Source organism: Artemia franciscana, unplaced genomic scaffold (assembly GCF_032884065.1).
Source record: "Artemia franciscana unplaced genomic scaffold, ASM3288406v1 PGA_scaffold_131, whole genome shotgun sequence".
Classification (NCBI taxonomy): domain Eukaryota; kingdom Metazoa; phylum Arthropoda; class Branchiopoda; order Anostraca; family Artemiidae; genus Artemia; species Artemia franciscana.
The window spans coordinates 258242-277946 of record NW_027062626.1 but is presented as its reverse complement, the minus strand read 5'-3'; the positions used below and the strand labels follow the sequence as shown (position 1 = coordinate 277946).

The window sequence follows — 19705 nt, the reverse complement described above, 5'->3', positions numbered from 1 at the left end:
GTGGAATTTTGTATTTTTTGCCAGAAGACAAATCACGGGTGCGTGTTTATTTGTTTGTTTTTTGTTTTTTTTCCCAGGGGTCATCGTATCGACCAAGTGGTCCTAGAATGTCGCAAGAGGGCTCATTCTGACGGAAATGAAAATTTCTAGTGCTCATTTTAAGTAACAAAATTGGAGGGCATCTAGGCCCCCTCCCACGCCCATTTTTTTCCGAAAGTCAACGGATCAAAATTCTGAGATAGCCATTTTGTTCAGCATAGTCAAAAACCATAATAACTATGTCTTTGGGAATTACTTACTCCCCCACGATCCCTGGGGGAGGGGCTGCAAGTTACAAACTTTGACCTGTGTTTACATATAATAATGGTTATTGGGAAGTGTAAAGACGTTTTCAGGGGGGGTTTATTTTGTTTGGAGGTGGGGCTGAGGAGAGGGGGCTATGTTGAAGGATCTTCCCTTGGAGAAATCTGTCATGGGGGAAGAAAAATTCAATGAAAAGGGCGCCGGATTTTCTAGCATTACTATAAGAAAACAATGAAAAATAAACATGAAAACGTTTTTTCAAATGAAATGAAGAAGTAGCATTGAAACTTAAAACGAACAGAGATTATTACGCATATGAGGGGTTCTAAGAATACTTTAGCATAAAGAGCGAGGTATTTAGGAGGAGATAAATACCTTGCTCTTTATGTAAAAGTATTTTTAGTAATTTCAACTATTTATTCTACGGCCTTTCTGATTCAGGGGTCATTCTTAAAGAATCGGGACAAAACTTACGATTTAGTGTAAAGAGCGAGGTATTAACGAGGGTAAAAAACCCCCTCGTATACATAATAAAAACATAAGGTTATGAAAGTTTGTTATGTAAGTTAATTCTTAAGTTACGTATATTTTTTACTAATAAAAACGTTCGTTAAAAATTAAAAGTTCTAGTTGCCTTTTTAAGTAACCGAAAAATTGGAGGGCAACTAGGCCTCCTTCTCCACCCCTTATTTCTCAAAATCATCTGATCAAAACTAAGAGAAAGCCATTTAGCCAAAAAAAGAATTAATATACAAATTTCATTTTAATAATTTATGTGCGGAGAGCCAAAACCAAACATGCATTAATTCAAAAACGTTCAGAAATTAAATAAAAAAAATTAATTTTTTTAGCTGAAAGTAAGGAGCGACATTAAAACTTAAAACAAACAGAAATTACTCCGTATATGAAATGGGTTGTCCTCTCCGCAATCCCTCGCTCTTTACGCTAAAGTTTGACTCTTTGCCACAATTCTACTTTTTAAAACAATTAAAAGCTTTAGCGTAAAGAGCGAGGGATTGCGGAGAGGACAACCCATTTCATATACGGAGTAATTTCTGTTCGTTTTAAGTTTTAATGTCACTCCTTACTTTCAGCTAAAAATATTAGTTTTTTTTATTTAATCCTAAGAAAGGATCGTACATATGACGTAAAAGTTAAACCACATGATTGGCCCCTTGTTACCAAGCAATGGATAGAATCAATGAACCAGGGTGAATATCCACTCATCACATTACCATACAAGGAATTTGGTAGTCCGAATGATTTGTGTCGTGCTATCAATAGTAGAATTTCCGCTAGTAAAAATAGTGCCTTTCCATTCAACTTCTCAACGAAACAGGGCAAGATCTGCATTAGTTCTCCCGTTGACAAGGAAAAGGTTGTTTTCAAAGATAATCTGAAAGATGCACTTGGTTTTAAATAGAATATAATTAATGGTAGAAGTGCTGGAAGCACAAGAGGCACAGATCGTGTCATTTTCGCTGACTGTCCACCTGGCTTCTCCTCGGACAGATGTATTTTCTTTGCGTTTCATTCGTTGAAACATCAAGAGTCAGCAATAGCAATTCTCCCCTCCTATGTGTTCTTGAACGAAAAACTCGTCAAGAGCTTATTCGCTATTACAATATAAAGCATCTTCATTATATTCCTGTAAACACTTCTTATTAGGAACTCTTCTAGTTAACATTAAGAACTGATTAAGGGGATCTTTTAGCAATGACGAAATGTTTGACCTTGATTACATGTCATTTTTTACACGTTCAACGTAAAGATGTGAAGTAGAAAACATGCATTCATTTGTCCTGATATTGACTGCTATGTTGCTACTCTTGGTTCAAGACCTTTGGGCTATGGAATTAACTATTACAAAGGTCGTTCCTCAATGTCGGTCTTTGGTCTTGGCAGTTGGTTCGCTAAGCTGTTTAACTCTGCACTACCCTTGGCTAAAAAATATATTGTACCGGCTGCCGCGGATTTTGCATCCTCTACAGTATACGATTGGGGCTCTGGTAAGGATTTTAAAAAAAGTCTGAGAAAAATCTCAAGTCCGATGCACGATCCTTAGCGAGCGATTTGAATCTTGATAAAGTAAAAGAGGTTTAAAAAGATCGAGAAATACTGCATCACTCTTCAGTGTTTACTCAGGTCTAAAAAAGAAAGACATCACTCTTGTCAAAGAAGATTAAGAAACCAAGGAAGAAACTTGTTACATCGAAAAGGGGTTTCTTTTCCTAGACTGAAATCGCATATCTACCAAACAAGGAATCACATCTTCTTGATGTCCTGACGATGAGAATTCAGGAGCTCCGCTCAAAAAACACCAAGTGGAGCTTCGATATCAAAAGAAAAACTATTAATTTAGTTCTTACTTCCAACCAATTTTGTTTAAAATCCGAACAAAGACCTTAGATTAAGGTCTATTTTCTCTTTCATATTTTTTCACAAAGCAATTCGTCTGTTTAAGACTCAACCAAAAGGGTTTTATACGCCATCTTCTTTAATTCATTAACAAATAGCAGGTAGTGATAAGAATAAATCTAAACTAGGCTATTTACGAAAATTCCTTATTTATTAATGAAGTGTATTTCTGTTTAAAATGATATGATTATCTAAAATTTGAAGCTTTAATGTATATAGGTATTGTATGATATTTCATAGAATTACTTGAAGCTATATAAGCTAAATCAATTAGGCTAGGACAGTCCTGACCTAATGGTTTGGCTAGGTGTATGCATTAAATAGGCCTAATAGGTTATGCTTTGGCCTATAAGCTTGTCTAATTAAGAAAGAAGAGCTATCCCATTTGCACAGTTACTAATGGTAATCTCTGCATAGTTAGCCTATTCTCACCTTGAAGGAAAAACTAGGCCTAGTAACAAAATATGCTACAGTATGGTTCACCATTCAATAGCCTAATCTCTCTGAACATAATGGTCATTAGGCCTAAAATATCAAATAGACCCTCGCCCTCCTTTAATGAGGTCAGATAGGACTGTAATCTATATTGTACAGCCAACAAAACTATGCTTTTTGGTTGGTTCACTTTTGGGGGGGGGGGACAAAGAGTATGGGTAAATATATAAAATTTCCTAACTGAAATAGGGAAAAGGTGAACACACTTCTTGATTCTTGTGTTTATGTTCTTTCTAAAAAGTCTGGGCTACACCAATCAATTCACTTGCAAATTTAATCCCCACTATGATGCCCAAATAGGCTAAAATATTTCTTAATTTCTTTAATCTAGCCATATTTTTTTCCTAGCTTTTATATTTTCTGATTATCTTCCCAGTCTGCAATTTGTCTTTGTTTACAATTGAGCACATAGGCTAAATTTACCAAAATGATTTTTAATTTGAATTTAAACAATTTTTAAGAAAGACATAATAATGAGATGAAACATAATATCCTAATCAATAAAAACGTCTTGCATATTATAAGTGCTACCTAAGTATAATTATTTCATTATATTCATAGATTTATCAGTAGTTGTAGGTCTATATAGTATAAGTATAAGTAATATAGTGTATATAGTATATGTAAGAATTTTGTTGTTTCAGTCAATATAGTGGTTTCTTTTAGTTTGTATATATTCCCTGCACTATACAAAGGACTATCAAGGGGGAGGGGGTTGTATTTTCAAGGGAATTGATGGTATTTGAATAAAGGGCACTAGCCTTTTCAATTTTCAATCAAATGAGCCCTTTTCAAAGTTTCTACATCAACTCCTTTGATATGAAGTGCCCTGGTCTAAAACAAACCAAAAAGTAAATAAATGAATACATTATGCCCACATCATTCTTTTCTTAATCATTATTGCACTGCCTATGATATGACTACACTGGGTAACTAACAGATATTTTTTAAAAATTGTCTAGTGTTTTCCAGCTGAGTTAGAATGAGTCATGAGTCCAAAAATGAGCTTGGTTTTGTTCAATCAGATCAGATTTTTTTTTTGCTATAGAAATTTATACAAAAATCTATTGTGCTTAAAAAGAAACAAATTTCTACAGATCATCAGCTGAAAAACCTTTGAAGATTTTTTCCATTGTCCTCAAGAAATAACAGTCAATGTATCCAAATTCAGTTTTATTTACTCCATCAAATTTGAAGAGCATGATTCATAATATTAGTAAAAGAATCAGCATTATGTGAAATAAAATCTTAGAATTCACATCATAAATCAGTGTTTCTTTGATTTCTATGTATAAGCAGCTGCCAGGTTATCTCTCTTCAGCAGCCAAAGTAGTCTGCCATCATGACTATGTCCAACCTTCCCTTGTACCTCTCCTCTATTTAGCCTATGTCCTGATGGAACCTTTCTCCCTGGTTGTTGTTGGTTATTACCCCAAGGTTTTCAGGAAACTTCACTTTGTGTGAGAACAGGAAGTACATCTTTACAATAATCAAACACCCTATTGTTGGAAGGTCTCTATTGTGCTGCTTACAAGCATGGCATGGTTTGCTGCCTTTGCAGCAACCCAGGAAGTTGGATTGAACAACCCAACTAAGGTAGTGAACAAACCAGGAAGTTGTTCACCACCTGCAGAATTGATTTCCATGTGGCAATCTCTAGAGCACTCATGGAGTTTTGGAACTATGTGTCCTTTATGAACTGCTGTATTTGTGGGCCATTGAAAATGCCTGCCTTCAGCTCCTCAATGGTCAGTCAAGGAATGGCTCAGCACAGGTAGTTGAAGTGCCTCCCATCTTTGTCTAGAGCCTGTGTGAACTAATTCATTAATCTAAGCTTAATGTGTAGTGGTGGGATCAATATTTTCTCCTAGTGAACAAGAGGTTCATTTATGATGACTGTCCCACACATGTATAAAGCATGGGTACTTTATAAACCCAAACCCAAGTGGAAAGTTCACCATATTGAAGGCAATGCAGAGGATCCATTGTTGCTGCTCATGTTTAAACATGTACTTCACTGCTTCCAATTTATCTTTAAGAGTTTTGGAGTGCACAAGAAGGATTGAGCTGAACTGGTTCCCATTTTGGAGGATTACACACTTGTAAGAGCACTTATTGATGTCAATGAAGAGTCACCAATCTCTTGGATTGTATTGAGGAATGCCAAGCTTACCAAAAAGACCAGTGACATCTTAGCAGGACACAAGGTTTTCCTCCTGGCAGAAGTAGCCTATGTAGTCCTCAAGCCTTCTACAAAAGAAAGTGATACTTGCATCCTCACCAAGAAGGTTTTTCTCTTTGAGATGAGAGTACAACAGCTTGGAGGAAGTCTTTGACAAGCTGAAATTTTTAACCAAATTATTAAGCTCACAATGTGAAAAGGGCTGTGGGCCATCTTGTGCTTTATAACTCCTTTTCTGTATATCCTCCCTTGTCTGCACTGGTGGCCTTGTTGTTGCTGTCAGGAAGCTCCAGGAACGTTGGTATAGGAATTTCTTTGCAGTGAGCAACTGGATAGCAGACAGATGAAAGTTGGGGTACTGGAGGCTGTGCTGATTGTTATATTTGATGCCAGTAGTATTGATTGGTGCCAAGGACCTATCTTGATAACCCAGCTTGACTTTGAAGTAAGCCTTGTAGGTGTGCTTTACATATCCTGTGATGTTTTTCCTGTCCACTGACATGTGTAATATTTGCAGATGTAGCAGAAAACATTAGGATCATTCTTGCATGAATGAATCAACTGAAAGAAATAGAAAAAAGTAGGTTAATGCTAGGGAATAAAATTTAGAATCAATTTGGTTGGCTAAGAGTTAATTAAATAACCTTGCAATCACACATACACGTATGCAGATGCTTCAAAGAAATAATTCAATTATGATTGAACTCCAAACCTCTGATATTAGCATATATATTGCTTGTCAAGTAGGCCTATGGCTGTTGTTGTATCTCAAAAAGTTGACCTGATAAGAGCATGCGTTGCTTAAAAAGCACTGCAAAACTTGAGTGATTGGTTTCATTTGTCATTTTATCTTGCAAGCAGAATTGTACCAGTAGTCCCATCTAATGTCAACAGGCTCTCTTACTCAAGAGCCTCCAGCCAAAGTTTTTTTTTTAGCTTTCATAGATAACTCATGGTGGGTAGAACCTGCAAAGTGATAGAAATTCGAAAATTTATTGGTCTCCCTTGATTGTTTGGATCAGGACCTAATTCAGCCTATAATAATAATAATAATAACTTATTTATGCCCTCTATGCATACATGGATGTACACAAAGGAGTACAGGAAATAAATGAAAATAAAACTTAAAAAAATATAAAATTCCACTTCTAACAAAAAGGACAACAATAAGTAGCTTATGATTGCTCATTATTGCATAACACTAAAAACACTCATAAAACATAATGCATAAACACTCATAATCCATAAATAGCCATTTTATTAAAGGTCTGACAACAAAACTGTTTTTCTGTTAATTAAGACAATTAAGGGGAGAATTTATTCTATTTTCTCTAGATTGTCTAAGAAATCGATTGTATTGTTGATCCATTTTAACAGCAATACGAAATATTCCAAATTTTCGTATAATATACCTATTTTTGAACCATAGTGGAATTCCAAGAAAATATTTACAAAACCGAAAAAGTACACGTGGCTACGCTTTTTATCACTTTCACTTAAAAACTTCAAAAATGGAACAATGAAAAATACATTAGGTGCAAACATTGAATTGTAAATTATAGAAAGTGTTTGTTTATTGAAACAACCTTTCACCCTGACCAACAGGCTATAAGTTTTCCCAATACAGATGATCCCACTCTAATTGAGTGATGCTGGAAATTCCTATTATTATTTACCACTAGAAATTCTGTTTTAGTTGGTTCAATCTCTAATCCTATTTCCTGCAGATGTGAGTGTAATCTATTAATTGCATTCTGCATTGATATTAAATTGTCTGAAAATAACAGAATATCATCAGCATACAGCAAGTGGCTAATGTCAATACCGTCAATCACATATGGGGGTATGTATTGCGTGGCTGTTATAATTGGGCTATTAAATATAAAGGGGCTAAGAACTAACCCTTGTTTCACTCCACGAAGTAAAGAAATTTGGTGTGAAAGTTGCCCTCCTGAAAGAAATTCTCACAGTTGAATTACCATCCCAACCTGTCAACAACTGACCTATAAATGGGTTCACTCCACTACACAACAATGATAAAAAAGCATTGTTATGCAACTTGCTATCAAACACTTTTGAAATATCAACTCCATGCACAAATAGTTGTTTTTTAAAATTATGATGGTGTTCAAGTGTTTCTACAAATATTGCATGTGTATTTTGAACCCCTACACCACTTCGAAAACCCAACTGATGGTCTCCCACATCATATTTTGCTGATAAATACTGGAGTAAACTTTTTTCAAAGAATTTATTAATAACAGAACAAAGTGTTATAGGTCTATATGATGATCAATGTGAAGGATCCTTGCCCTTCTTGTGTATACGAACTACTTTATATTCTCCCATCAAAGAAGGGACATAATGATGAGTTACTATTACTTGATATAATAATGTAAGGTGCTCTAGTAATTTTGTAGTGCCATACTGAAGGTGCTCTGGTAACAAACCATTTGGACATGGGGCCTTTCCACATTTTAGTGATCTAATTTAAATCAAAACTGAAGATGGAGAAAAACAAACTAGGTTTTTATATGGGTTCAACTGAGAAAAATGCTTATATAACAGTTCATGATAACTTAATTCAGTTGATGTTGGACAAAAATATTGAATTAAAGTGTACATACCATTGCTCTAAAAGGATTTAGTCTAATAAATCAGCTGATGACTACCCTAATCTATTAACCTCATTATAAAGTAACTTTGGATTATTCCTAATCTTGGTTGGTATATCTTTTACTTGTTGTTTCTTCCATGTTGCGACAAGCTTTATATGTCTCTTTTTTGTTGATTCAACTATCTGGAAAAGGAGGCCATTTCTCGGTTGGTCACATTGATCCCAAATATGATACCATAGCCAGTTTTTATTGTTCTGCTTCACCCAACTCTGGTATAACAGACAAATTTTTTTTGTATTTCTGTGCACTCTAATAACAGGAACAACCACGGCAGAAGCCACAAATTTCATAGCATGAACTGTTTCATATTACATATTCATATTTACTATTTCATGAAATATTTGAGACTGGGACAGGAGCTGAAAAGGAAATCTGATTCTACTGAGAATGTTATCTAAGACACATTGATATAAGTTAACATCTCCTGTCCCAAAGCTGTTTCTGAAACCATTTCGGGCTACAGCGATTATGGCAAAATACATTTAAAAGAACAAACACTTCTAGGTGAGAATGATCCCTAATCAAAATTTCTTCCAATATTTTAACAAGAGACTTTTTTTTTTTTAACGATTCTATATCTGAGATTATAAAGTCCACGGTAAACTAGGAATAATAAGGTCAGTGTTAAAATCGCCACAAAACAAGATGGCTTTGCCATACGCTTTTATTTTATGAAAAATTTTTGAGACAGTTGAACATGCTCTAGCAAAACGTTCGTGAGATTGTTCGTTTCTGTAATTAGTAGGCATATAAACTGCAAGAATAACAGTATGGCCTAGATCAACCACAACAAAATTATCATTGGTTTCAAGTAAAACACACTTAAGGCTCTTAATTACTCCAATCATAATGCCGCCACAGGGACGACCTCCTATGATTTTCGCAGGACAGATGAAGAACTCGTGTTCACAAGAAACTTCCAACTGATTACTATTAACGCTACCTACCTGTGCTCTATTATGTACACTATTTTGAATGACTTGAATGTTTCAGCTAAAATTATTAACTTATCTCTTGCTCCATTTATGTTCTGAAGATACAGGTTTACACAGTCAGGTTTGGTGCAATGGTTTATATCTGTGGGGTGGGGGTATCAGCCTCAAGCTTGAGTGCTCGAAGGAGCGGTAGACATACAGCTCTTCAAAACGGCACAGGAAAAGCTGTTGCTTCTGTGATTTCCACCACAATTTGCACATTTCACAGTGGAGGCTGAACATGCATTATTGCGGCTATTAACATGGGGTCAGGCACATCTACCAAATTTAAGTTCATTCGTACATTCACGTGCAAAGGGATCAAATCCTTGGCATTTATAGCACTGTTTGTGTTGATTCAGTGGAGTTTACACATTTTGATGCCATGCTATAGAGCAATATTGATATCTATTTGAGATTTAAAGGACAACGGAACTACCTCCAAAGCGCTTCGCTTGCGCAACAGAGTAAACTGGACCTGTAATATTTAATTCATCAAAGCCCTTGCCCTTGTCAATCCTTATAATTCCTAGATATTCTTTCTTTATGACCTTAGCACTGATGCGTGAATTGGGTGGTAGGGCACTTACCACCAATGAGGCAGAATCATTATCTTTCACAAACACCAGTAGCCTATCACTCTGTTGTTCAACATGGTCGATTTTGTCTAATCACTCCAAATTTGAAATAAACTCACGCTGCTTAGCGGGATTGGAAGACTGCATACTAGCAGGTAAATTACTAAAAATGACCGGAAATGTAGCATTTTTTGGCTTACAAAGGAATGGCCACAAACGGTTTTGTTCATCCATATCTGTGCTAACAGACTCTTGTTTTTCAACAAGAAAATTTAATTTTTAACACAGTCATTTAATCTTGCTGCCACAATAGTATTTGGTTCGCTCGAAAAAACCAGAACATCTGATGGGTCCATAATCGCAAATCATGGAACAGGATTATCTTTCGAGATCCGGTCTAATAGCAATTCGTAAAAGTCGACCATAAAAGCCGCACTTCGATGTGATCCCTGGCGCTTCTCAAGAATATCCACTTTAAAAATATGACAGATTTCAATAGTCTCTTTAAACACATCCTTTCCAAAAAATTTCGTGCTAGTTTAACAACAGCATCCTTATCTGCGGTATTGATAATTTGTCTCTGTTGAAAGTTCAAAACTGGACAAATATACACTAAGTTCATTTTATAGGGCACGACTTACTTTCCCATAATCTAAATGATACTCAAAAATCATAGATTGTATTTGATCAAGCCGTCAGTAAATTATGATATTTCGTTATCAGAAAATTTATAGTATTTCGTAATTTTCGTACTTTCAACAGTTTCGCTTATTGTGCAATCCAATTAAATGCGAAGTATAATACAGCTTACGTCCTCACAGTTCAAAGGCTGAATGAAAACTGTGAGTGGCTATGTGAGTGGCTATGTGAGTGGAAATGGATGTTGACTGCTTATGGTGCAGGCTGCTCCCTGACTTTGGTCCTTAGTCCATTGAATGCCCAGCTCATCATAAAAACTCTTTTATAATACTGTGCAAAACAACAACCCAAATTTAGTTTGTTTCGAAGAACAAGTTCATTGATGACCATGATTGATGACTGGGCATTTAGCTTTTCTACATGGTAGACTACAAGTGGTTTTCCCTACACCCAGCCATCAGTTGCTATGTAGCATATGACAAAACTTAGCTGCTCTTTTTCCATGCTGATGAGTTGATGAGTCCTTTGGACTCATCAACAAGAAGTGACCAAAAAGGGCCTCTTTGCCCAGTGATAGACTTGATGCAAACAAATAAAAACATCCTACTTACATGCCTCTAAACCTTCAAAATAAAATTGCCCATTTTCACTATGTATTTTGAAGAGGCTTGTTTGAGGATCCCCTAAACCTCATCATTACCATTATTAGATAAATCTTCCCTTAAGTTAACCAATATTTGACCTAAAATGAAATGTCCATCCATCCCCCAAAACACAGCATAGTTGGCAAATCCCCAATCTGTTTGGAAGATTAGGATCCCTCCAATTTGTCAATAGTTGTAGAAAGTTGGCTCGCACCTGAATCTAAATTGTAAAATATTTTGTTGATAAGTTTTGAAATAATGTTCTTCATCAAAAATTTATTTACTACCTCTGTTGAAAAATCAGCTATTCAAAGAACTTGTGCTAGAACTCCAAGGCGGAATTTTTGGTCGTCTAGTCTAGTCGCTAAATCGCTACGATAAAAACATCCTCACGTTTTGTAGTGCCTTGGCCACTATTCTGTAAATAGAAAAAAACCCTCTCGTCCATGAGTTTTTGTTATATAATGCATATCTAGAACGGCCACGAAGATTTATATTCCTTTTTTAGCAATTCGCCATACACAGCTTTGGTTAGTCTATGTTCTGGATGATGTGATATTCTTAGCCAAAATTTTACCACGTGTATACACATTAGTTTTTTTCAGTGGACATTAGCTACAGTCCCCTCTATGACGAAAATTATATGTTGTTTTCTGCAGACCATACATTCGTCTAAAGTACTGAAGCTGAAAGCTGAACTCCATTTTTTCAGCGTGGTAAGCCCATGCCTCTAAACTGTAATAAAGAATCGGTATTTTTCCGAGTTTAATACTTCTTTTAACGAAGTATAATGCCACTATTAAAGAAATTGTAGAAAATAGAAAGAAATATCACTCTCTTTGACAATTATGTTGCTGGAGTCTGGATTGGAACCATAGGAGATGTTAATGTAAATTGTGGTCGAAACAGTCATCAAACAGTAAGGATTCGTTTTTTTAGTCCCAATTCTGATAATTTGAAGTGAGAATCCTGACTCTAAATGAAAAAGTAAATGATTGGGTCTCCTGCAGCTTTTGTATACTGTGACGAGTCATATGTTTTATATTCTCTGAAGTTGCAAAATTTATGAAGTTTAAGTAAAATGATAGTTACTCACCAAGAGATGTTTGAGGTAAACATATCTCTTGCTTAATTACTTAAAAGAAATCACAGATTTTTTCGACTTGTTTTATTTTTATTGTATGCTTTTTTGTGTGTCCAATCTATTTATTTTGTAATGTATTCTTTATTTATAAATTTCATTTTTCAGGAATGAAGTTGAAGTCGTTGTTTAAAAAGAGCTCAGCAAAATCAACTGGATCGACATCACCTTCAGAGAATCCATCTCCTTCACCCAGTAGAATAGCTTCAAGGTTGCCTGTTCCATCTCACTTTTTAAGCCCATTACGAGGTCAACTGGCATCGCCAATATCACTTGACAGTTTTGGAATTCCTCAGGAGTCACCTGAGGTTAATAATTATAGGTAAAAAGATCTTGATCAAACAAAAATTCATAAAAAAAAAATCAATTTATGTAAAAATAAAAGCAAAATTGATATGAAAACAATTCCAAATGCACAATTAAGACTTTTTTTTCTAACGTTTTGTGTTTTTTGGTAGTTGGTCCTTATATTTTTCATCAAATACTTTGTAGTTACTAACTGGAGATACTAGTAACAAAAAAAATATACATAAAAAGAATTTATTTTTTGTGCTGATTCCAAGTATTTCAAGGTTATTAATTCTGAAACTACCAAACAAAATATGAAAAAAAAGTTTAAAAACAAAATATCCATGAAAGGGATTTATCGTTCGTGCTGATTACAAACATTCAAAATTTATTAAGTTTAAAACTACCAATAAAAAGTTTATAACAGAAAAACTTGTTATCAAAAAGTTGTTATCTTGATATCAACGCCATCTTTTTCCTATTATCCCATCTTTTTAGCATGTCTGAAAACACTGGAGCGGAGGCTTCAACTCCACAGTTACATGTAGCATTTTTTTTCATTTCTTTTAGAACGACAAGGAGGCTTTTTATTCTCAGAGGTAGAATATCAGGATAGATAGACCTCAAGTCAAAGGAAATGGAAATTTCTAGTTTAGTTGCAACGTGAATTGCACCACACTGAAGGGCTAATTTCTGCCATTTTGGCCCAATAGGACCAAACTGCTATCAAGCGAAACTCTGAGGTTCAATCAATTGAACTATCAACCATCTTTTTTCAAATGCTTTTATTTCACCGGACATGCTACCACACAGTGCTACATTCGTCCAAAAAATAATTACAAACCCAATTTAAATGAGTTAGTAAATTTGAGACTTAATTCATTTTAAGGGAAGACGTGTCTCCCCTAGACTTAGATTAAATAAAAAAAAGAAAAAAAAATCAACTGAATGTAAGAAGCAACATTAAAACTGAAAACGAACAGAAATTATTACGTATCTGAGGAGGTTGCCTCCTCCTCAACCCCTCAATCTTTACGCTAAAGTATTTTAGGAAGCTTCTTATTGTTCTAACTAAACGAACCTTGTGTTTCAGGAGTCGTTCTTAAAGAATTGAGACACAAATCTAAACTTTAGCGTAAAGAGCGAGGTGTTGAGGAGGGGGCAACCCCCCTCATATACGTAATAATTTCTGTTCGATTTGAGTTTTAATGTTGTTCCTTACTTTTTGTTGATAAAAATTGTTTCTTTTTTTAAGTTTCGATCATTTTTTAAATAATGCCAAGAAATTTGGCTCCACCTCCACGGAAAAATCCCTCCTTCTCACGGATATATCCTCTAGACAATTCAATCCAGGTGAAAATTTACCCCGGACAATTACCCTTAACGTCTCCACACGTAAAATTGAGTCGGCAAAGAGACAGCAAGACATAAGAAGAACTTCGTATAAGAATTCTGGCAAATTCACCTAGTGCAAATTTTCCCTGAAAAATTCATCCCCTGGAAAATTCCCCCCCTCCCCCATGGAAAGTTCTCCCTATAAAAATTCCCCCCAGCAGAAAATTCGTCTCCCCCAACCGAAAAATGTATGCATACTTTCAAATAACAAATACTATACGTTAACAACAGGTAAATTTATAACTTGAAACCTTTCCCCAGGGGCTATTGGGGGGGGGGGTATGTTATTTGCAAAGATATAGTTGTTCGGCCTTTCAACTATGCTAAACAAAATGGCTATCTCAATTTTCTTAAGAAGGTTTTGAGAAAGAAAGGGCCTGGAGGGGGCCAAATTGCCCTCCAATCTTTTTCGTCAGACCACTGGAACTTTTAATTTCCATTTAAATGAGCCCTCTCCCGATATTCGAAGACTATTGGGTCGACACAGTCACCTCTGGAAAAAAGAAAAACAAATAAACACGCATCCGTGATTTTTCTTGTGGGAAAAATGCAAAATTGCATATTTTGCAGATAGGAGCTTGAAACCTCTACAACAGGGTTCTCTGATACACTGAATCTGATGGTTTAATTTTTATATCGATTTGATGACTTTTATGGAGGTGTTTCTCCCTTTTTTTGAAAATCAGACAAATTTTCTCAGGCTCGTAGCCTTTGATGGGTAAGACTAAACTTATTGAAACTTGTATATTTGGAATCAGCATAATAAGCGAATTCTTTTGATATATCTATCGGTATCAAAATTCTGTTTTTTAGAGTTTCTGTTACTATTGAGCTGGGTCACTCCTTACTTACAATTCGTTACCACGAACTGTTTGATTATGCTTATGGTTCAAGCATGCTAGATGAAAACGTTTTAGAGGTTTTGTGAGCTGAGAATGCAAGAATAGGCTTGACAATTAATGTTAGGAAGACTTGTGGCCAGGTTCACCTACCTAGGTAGTATTATTAGTAAAGACGGTGGGTGCTGTAAAGACGTTAGAAGTAGAATAGCTAAGGTCGATCATGTTTTTTCACAGTTGAAAAAAGTTTGGTAGAATAGAAAGATAGTCTTCAAACCAAAATTTGAATATTGAAAGCTATAGCGATGAGAGTGGTCAGGTATGGTTCTTAAGCGTGGACACTCTGGAAAACAGAGGGGGATTTGCTAGAAATTGCCTACGGATTGTTTCGGGTACCTGACGGACTGACCGTACCTCAAACAGTAAGCTGCACGAAAAATGTGGTTAAATTCCGCTTTTTAGGGCTATAATAAGAGAAAGGTTGATATGGCTTGGAAACGTTCTGCGGATGAAGCATGGCAGATTGCCAAAGATTGTTCTTGTCGGGCAGCTGTCATGGGCCAAACGAAAAGCAAGTCGTTCCCGAATGGAGTGGAAGGATGTAAGGAAAGATTTAGGGGAAATAAGAACTCCTCGGGAAGGTGTAAAGAGGCTTTGAATGGATTGGGATGGAAGAGATAACTGTTAATTTTGAGTTTAACTTGGTTGTTCTTGTTGGTTTCGGTTGGTTTACGTTTCCTCTTTTCATCCATAGTCATTTCTGTGACTTTATTTCTGCTTCTTTTTTTTTATTCAAAATCATTCTTCACTTTTCTTAGAAAAACGTTTTTAAAGTTAATTTCTTCTCGTTCTTTAATTGATTTAATTTTACTAAGTTTTAATTTAGTAAATAGGAATATTTGTAATGTTTGTTTTTAAACTTTTGACCCTAAAACTAAAAGTTTTTCAAAAAAGTTTTTTTTATTTAATTTTGCTAAATTTTAATTATTGGAATATTTGTATTTTTTTTTAAACTTTTGACCCTAAAAACTAAAGGGCAGGATATAAATCCACATTTGAAGTAAAATTTGCGTATTCTAACGAAATTTCCTATTATCCTTAACCATGTGCAATAACTTTTAGATAATTGTTTTACGTTAAAAAGGTCGACATGGACGCAGAAGGAGATTTTAATCACATGGTTGAAAATCTTTGCTCGCTTTTAGGTTCCTATTATATTTTGCCTATTCTACTGCATCGAGTGCAGCCATCCCTATCCCCATTTTTTGGGCACCCTCAAATTTATATGTATTTTATTCTATGTTTTTACAGAAATATTTTATTCAGATTCTAACACTCTGGTAACTGTTAATGTGTTAAGTCTATTGATTTAGAAGGTCCAATAGTCATCTCAAAACCTCGAAAAAAGGTTAGAGGCAAATCAGATATTCAATTAAACCTGGCGGCGCGAATTAAAGAATTAAACAAGTAAATACATGTCTAGATCTATTTTAGAAAAAAAAAATTTGTCTGTTCATAGAATTAGTCTTGAAAAATGTTTTGTGTAAGAAAAGCAAAGACCAGAATTAAAATATTTAAGAGTCCATAATTAAGGCATACAGTACGTCAAACTGAAAATGAGCAGAGGTTAAAAGGATTGCAGATGTCACGAAAAACGCTTAAGGAAGGCAATATTCATGTTAGATTTTCAAATTTGTGCACTAGGTATGTTTAATTCCTAAAATGTTTGAATTAATATCGCTAAAATAGAAGAAAACATGTTTTCTTAAATTCAAAGTAAGGACCGACATTAAAACTTAAAACGAACAGAAATTATTCCGTATGTGAAAGGGACTGTCCCCTCCTCAATACCCGCTCTTTATGCTTAAGTTTTTATGGCACTCGGTATTAAGCAAGTGACATATAGGGATCGCAAATTCTGTCGGTCAGTCTGTCTGTCTGTCTGTCTGTCCCGGTTTTGCTACTTCAGGCACTTCCAGGCAAGCTAGGACGATGAAACTTGGCAGGCGTATCAGAAATCGGACCAGATTAAATTAGAAATATTCGTTTTCCGATTTGACCATCTGGGGGGGGGGCGGGGGGCCGGTTAATTCGGAAAAAAATAGAAAAAAAGAAGTATTTTTAACTTACGACGGAGTGATCGGATCTTAATTAAATTTGAAATTTAGAAGGATATCGTGTCTCAGAGCTCTTATTTTAAATCCCGACTGGATCCGGTGACATTGGGGGGAATTGAGGGGGTGAACCTAAAATCTTGGAAAACGCTTAGAATGGAGGGATCGGGATGAAACTTGGTGGGAAAAATAAGCACAAGTCCTAGATACGTGATTGACATAATCGGGGCGGATCTGCTCTCTTTGGGGGAGTGGGGGGAGGGTTAGTTCTAGATAATTAGAAAGTGGGTTTGGTCGAGTGGGTTGGTACGCTGGATTCGGGATCCCTTGTCTGAGAGGACGCGGGTTCGAATCCCAGTGTACCCAAATCTTCAGTTTGGGACGGAGCTCAGTGGCGTGACTCTGTAAGCTTAGCCAGAGTCGACCCAGCTCTAAATGGGTACCTGGAGAAATCTGGGGAAGGTAAACAGGAAGGGTGTGCGAAAGCACAGGATGGCTGGCCCCCAACCCGCCATTGCACTTCCTGGCTGAAGGGCCAAGAAACGGAGATCAGCACCGCCGGTACGGACTGTAAAGTCTAATGCCGTATCCTTTACCTTACCCTTACCTTTTTAATTAGAAAAATGAGGTATTTTTAACTTACGAAGGAGTGATCGTATCTTAATGAAATTTGATGTTTGGAAGGACATCATGTCTCAGAGCTCTTATATTAAATCTCGACCTTATCCGATGAAGGGGAAGTTGGGGGGGGACCTAAAATCTTGGAAAATGCTTAGAGTGGAGGGATCGGGATGAAACTTGGTGGGAAAATAAGCACATGTCCTAGATACGGGATTGACATAACCGCAACGGATCTGCTCTCTTTAGGGGAGTTGGGGGGGGAGTTAATTCTAAAAATTAGAAAAATGAGGTGTTTTTAACTTGTGAAAGAGTGATCGTATCTTGATGAAATTTCATATTTAGAAGGACCTCGAACTCAGATCTTTTATTTTTTTATCCCAACCGGTCGGTCACTAGGGGGGGGGGGGTGAAACTCTTTGAAAACGCTTAAAGAGAAGAGATCATGATGAAACTTGGTGGAAAGAATAAACACTAGTCCAAGATAGGTGACTGACATAACCGACCGGATCCACTCTCTTTCTTGGAGTTTGGGGGGGGGGAGTAATTCGGAAAAATTAGAAAAATGAGGTATTTGTAACTTACGAACGGGTGATCAGATCTTAATGAAATTTGATATCTAGAAGGATCTTGTGCTTTAAAACTCTCATTTTAAATACCGACCAGATCCGGTGACATTGAAGGGATATGGAGGAGGAAGCCAGAATTTTTGGAAAACGTGAAATTGAGGTATCTTACGAATGGGTGATCGGATCTCAATGAACTTGATATATAGAAGAATCTGATGTCTCAGATGCTCCATTAACAATTCGAATCAGATCCGGGAGCATAGAGGGCTGGAGGGGGGAAACAGAAATCTTGGAAAACGAATAGGCTTGAAAATTAATGTTAAGAAGACTAAGTCACTATGGCTAGGAATAAGTGAAGATGAACAGGTAACATTAGGTAACGAAAAGATTGATCAGGTTGGGAGCTTCAGTTACCTTGGTTGTATTATTAGTAAAGATGGTGGGAGCAGTGAAGATGTTAAAAGTAAAATAGCTAAGGCTCAGGGTATTTTTTCACAGTTAAAAAAAGTTTGGAAGAATAAGATAAGATAAAGATAAGATAAGATAAAGATAAGTCTGCAAACCAAGATTAGAATATTGGAAGCTACAGTGATGACAATGGTCAAATATGGTTCTGAAGCATGGGCGCTCCGAAAAGCAGATGAAAATTTACTAGATGTTTTCCAGAGAAATTGCCTACGGATTGTTCTGGGTACCCGGCTGACTGACCGTATTTCAAACAGTAGGCTGTACGAAAAATGTGGTTCAATGCCGCTTTCTAGGGCTATAATGAAAGAAAGGTTGAGATGGCTAGGCCACGTTCTACGGATGAAGGATGACAGATTACCGAAGATTGTCCTTTTTGGCCAACCGTCTGGGGCTACACGGAAAGCAGGTCGTCCTTGTCTGGGTTGGGAGGATGTCATAAATAAAAATTTAAAGGAATGGGAGGGTGTAAAGAGGGAGGCTTTAAATAGATTAGGTTGGAGGAGGAGCGTGCGTAGCTGTGTTGGCCTCAGGGGCTTGGTGCTGCAGTGAGTTATTATTATTAGTAGTAGTGGTAGTAGTTTAGAGTGGAGATATCGGGATGAAACTTGGTGGGAAGAATAAGCACAAGTTATAGATACGAGATTGACATAATTGGTACGGATTCGTTCTCTTTGGGGGAGCTGGGGGTTGTTAATTTGGAAAAATTAGAAAAATTGAGGTATTTTTAACTTAAGAACGGGTGACCGGATCTTAATGAAATTTGATATTTAGAAGGAACTCATGTCTCAGAGCTCTTCTTTCAAATCCCGACCAGATCTGTTGACATTAGGGGAGCTGGTGGAGGAAACAAGAAATCTTGGAAAATGCTTATAAATGTCGTAGATACGTGACTGACGTAACCGGACTGGATCCGCTCTCTTTGGGGGAGTTAGGTGGTGGGGTTCAGTGCTTTGGCGAGTTTGGTGCTTCTGGACATGCTAGGACGATGGAAATTGGTAGGCGTGCCAGGGAGCTGTACAAATTGACTTCATAAAGCGTTCTCTCCGATTCGAACATCTGGGGGCTGAAGGGAGAGAAAAAAATAGAAAATTTGACGTATTTTTAACTTGCGAGTGGGTGATCGGATCTTAATGAATTTTGATATTTAGAAGGACCTCGTGACTCAAAGCTCTTATTTTAAATCCCGACCGGCATTAAGCCAATGATTTTCCTTTTAAAGCAATCAATTCATTCTTAGAATTCTGCTAGAGCTCATACCATATGAGCTCTTGGCTCTTCCGACCTTGTCACAAGTGCCATATGAGCTCTTAGCTCTTGTTATTGTTTTAAAAAGCAGAGTTGTGAGAAAGGGTCAAACTTTAG

At 36.4% G+C, this 19705-nt stretch overlaps 1 protein-coding gene across 1 annotated transcript in view; it reads left to right on the top strand.

The window, feature by feature from the left end:
• Positions 1-2828: 2828 nt before the first annotated feature.
• LOC136041297 (cytospin-A-like) overlaps positions 2829-19705 on the top strand; it is a gene marked incomplete in the record, with an annotated part of 64413 nt that continues 47536 nt past the window's right edge. Inside the window, 2 exon segments of the mRNA XM_065725911.1 lie at positions 2829-2940; positions 12161-12374. Coding sequence (XP_065581983.1) covers positions 2931-2940; positions 12161-12374 — 224 coding nt within the window.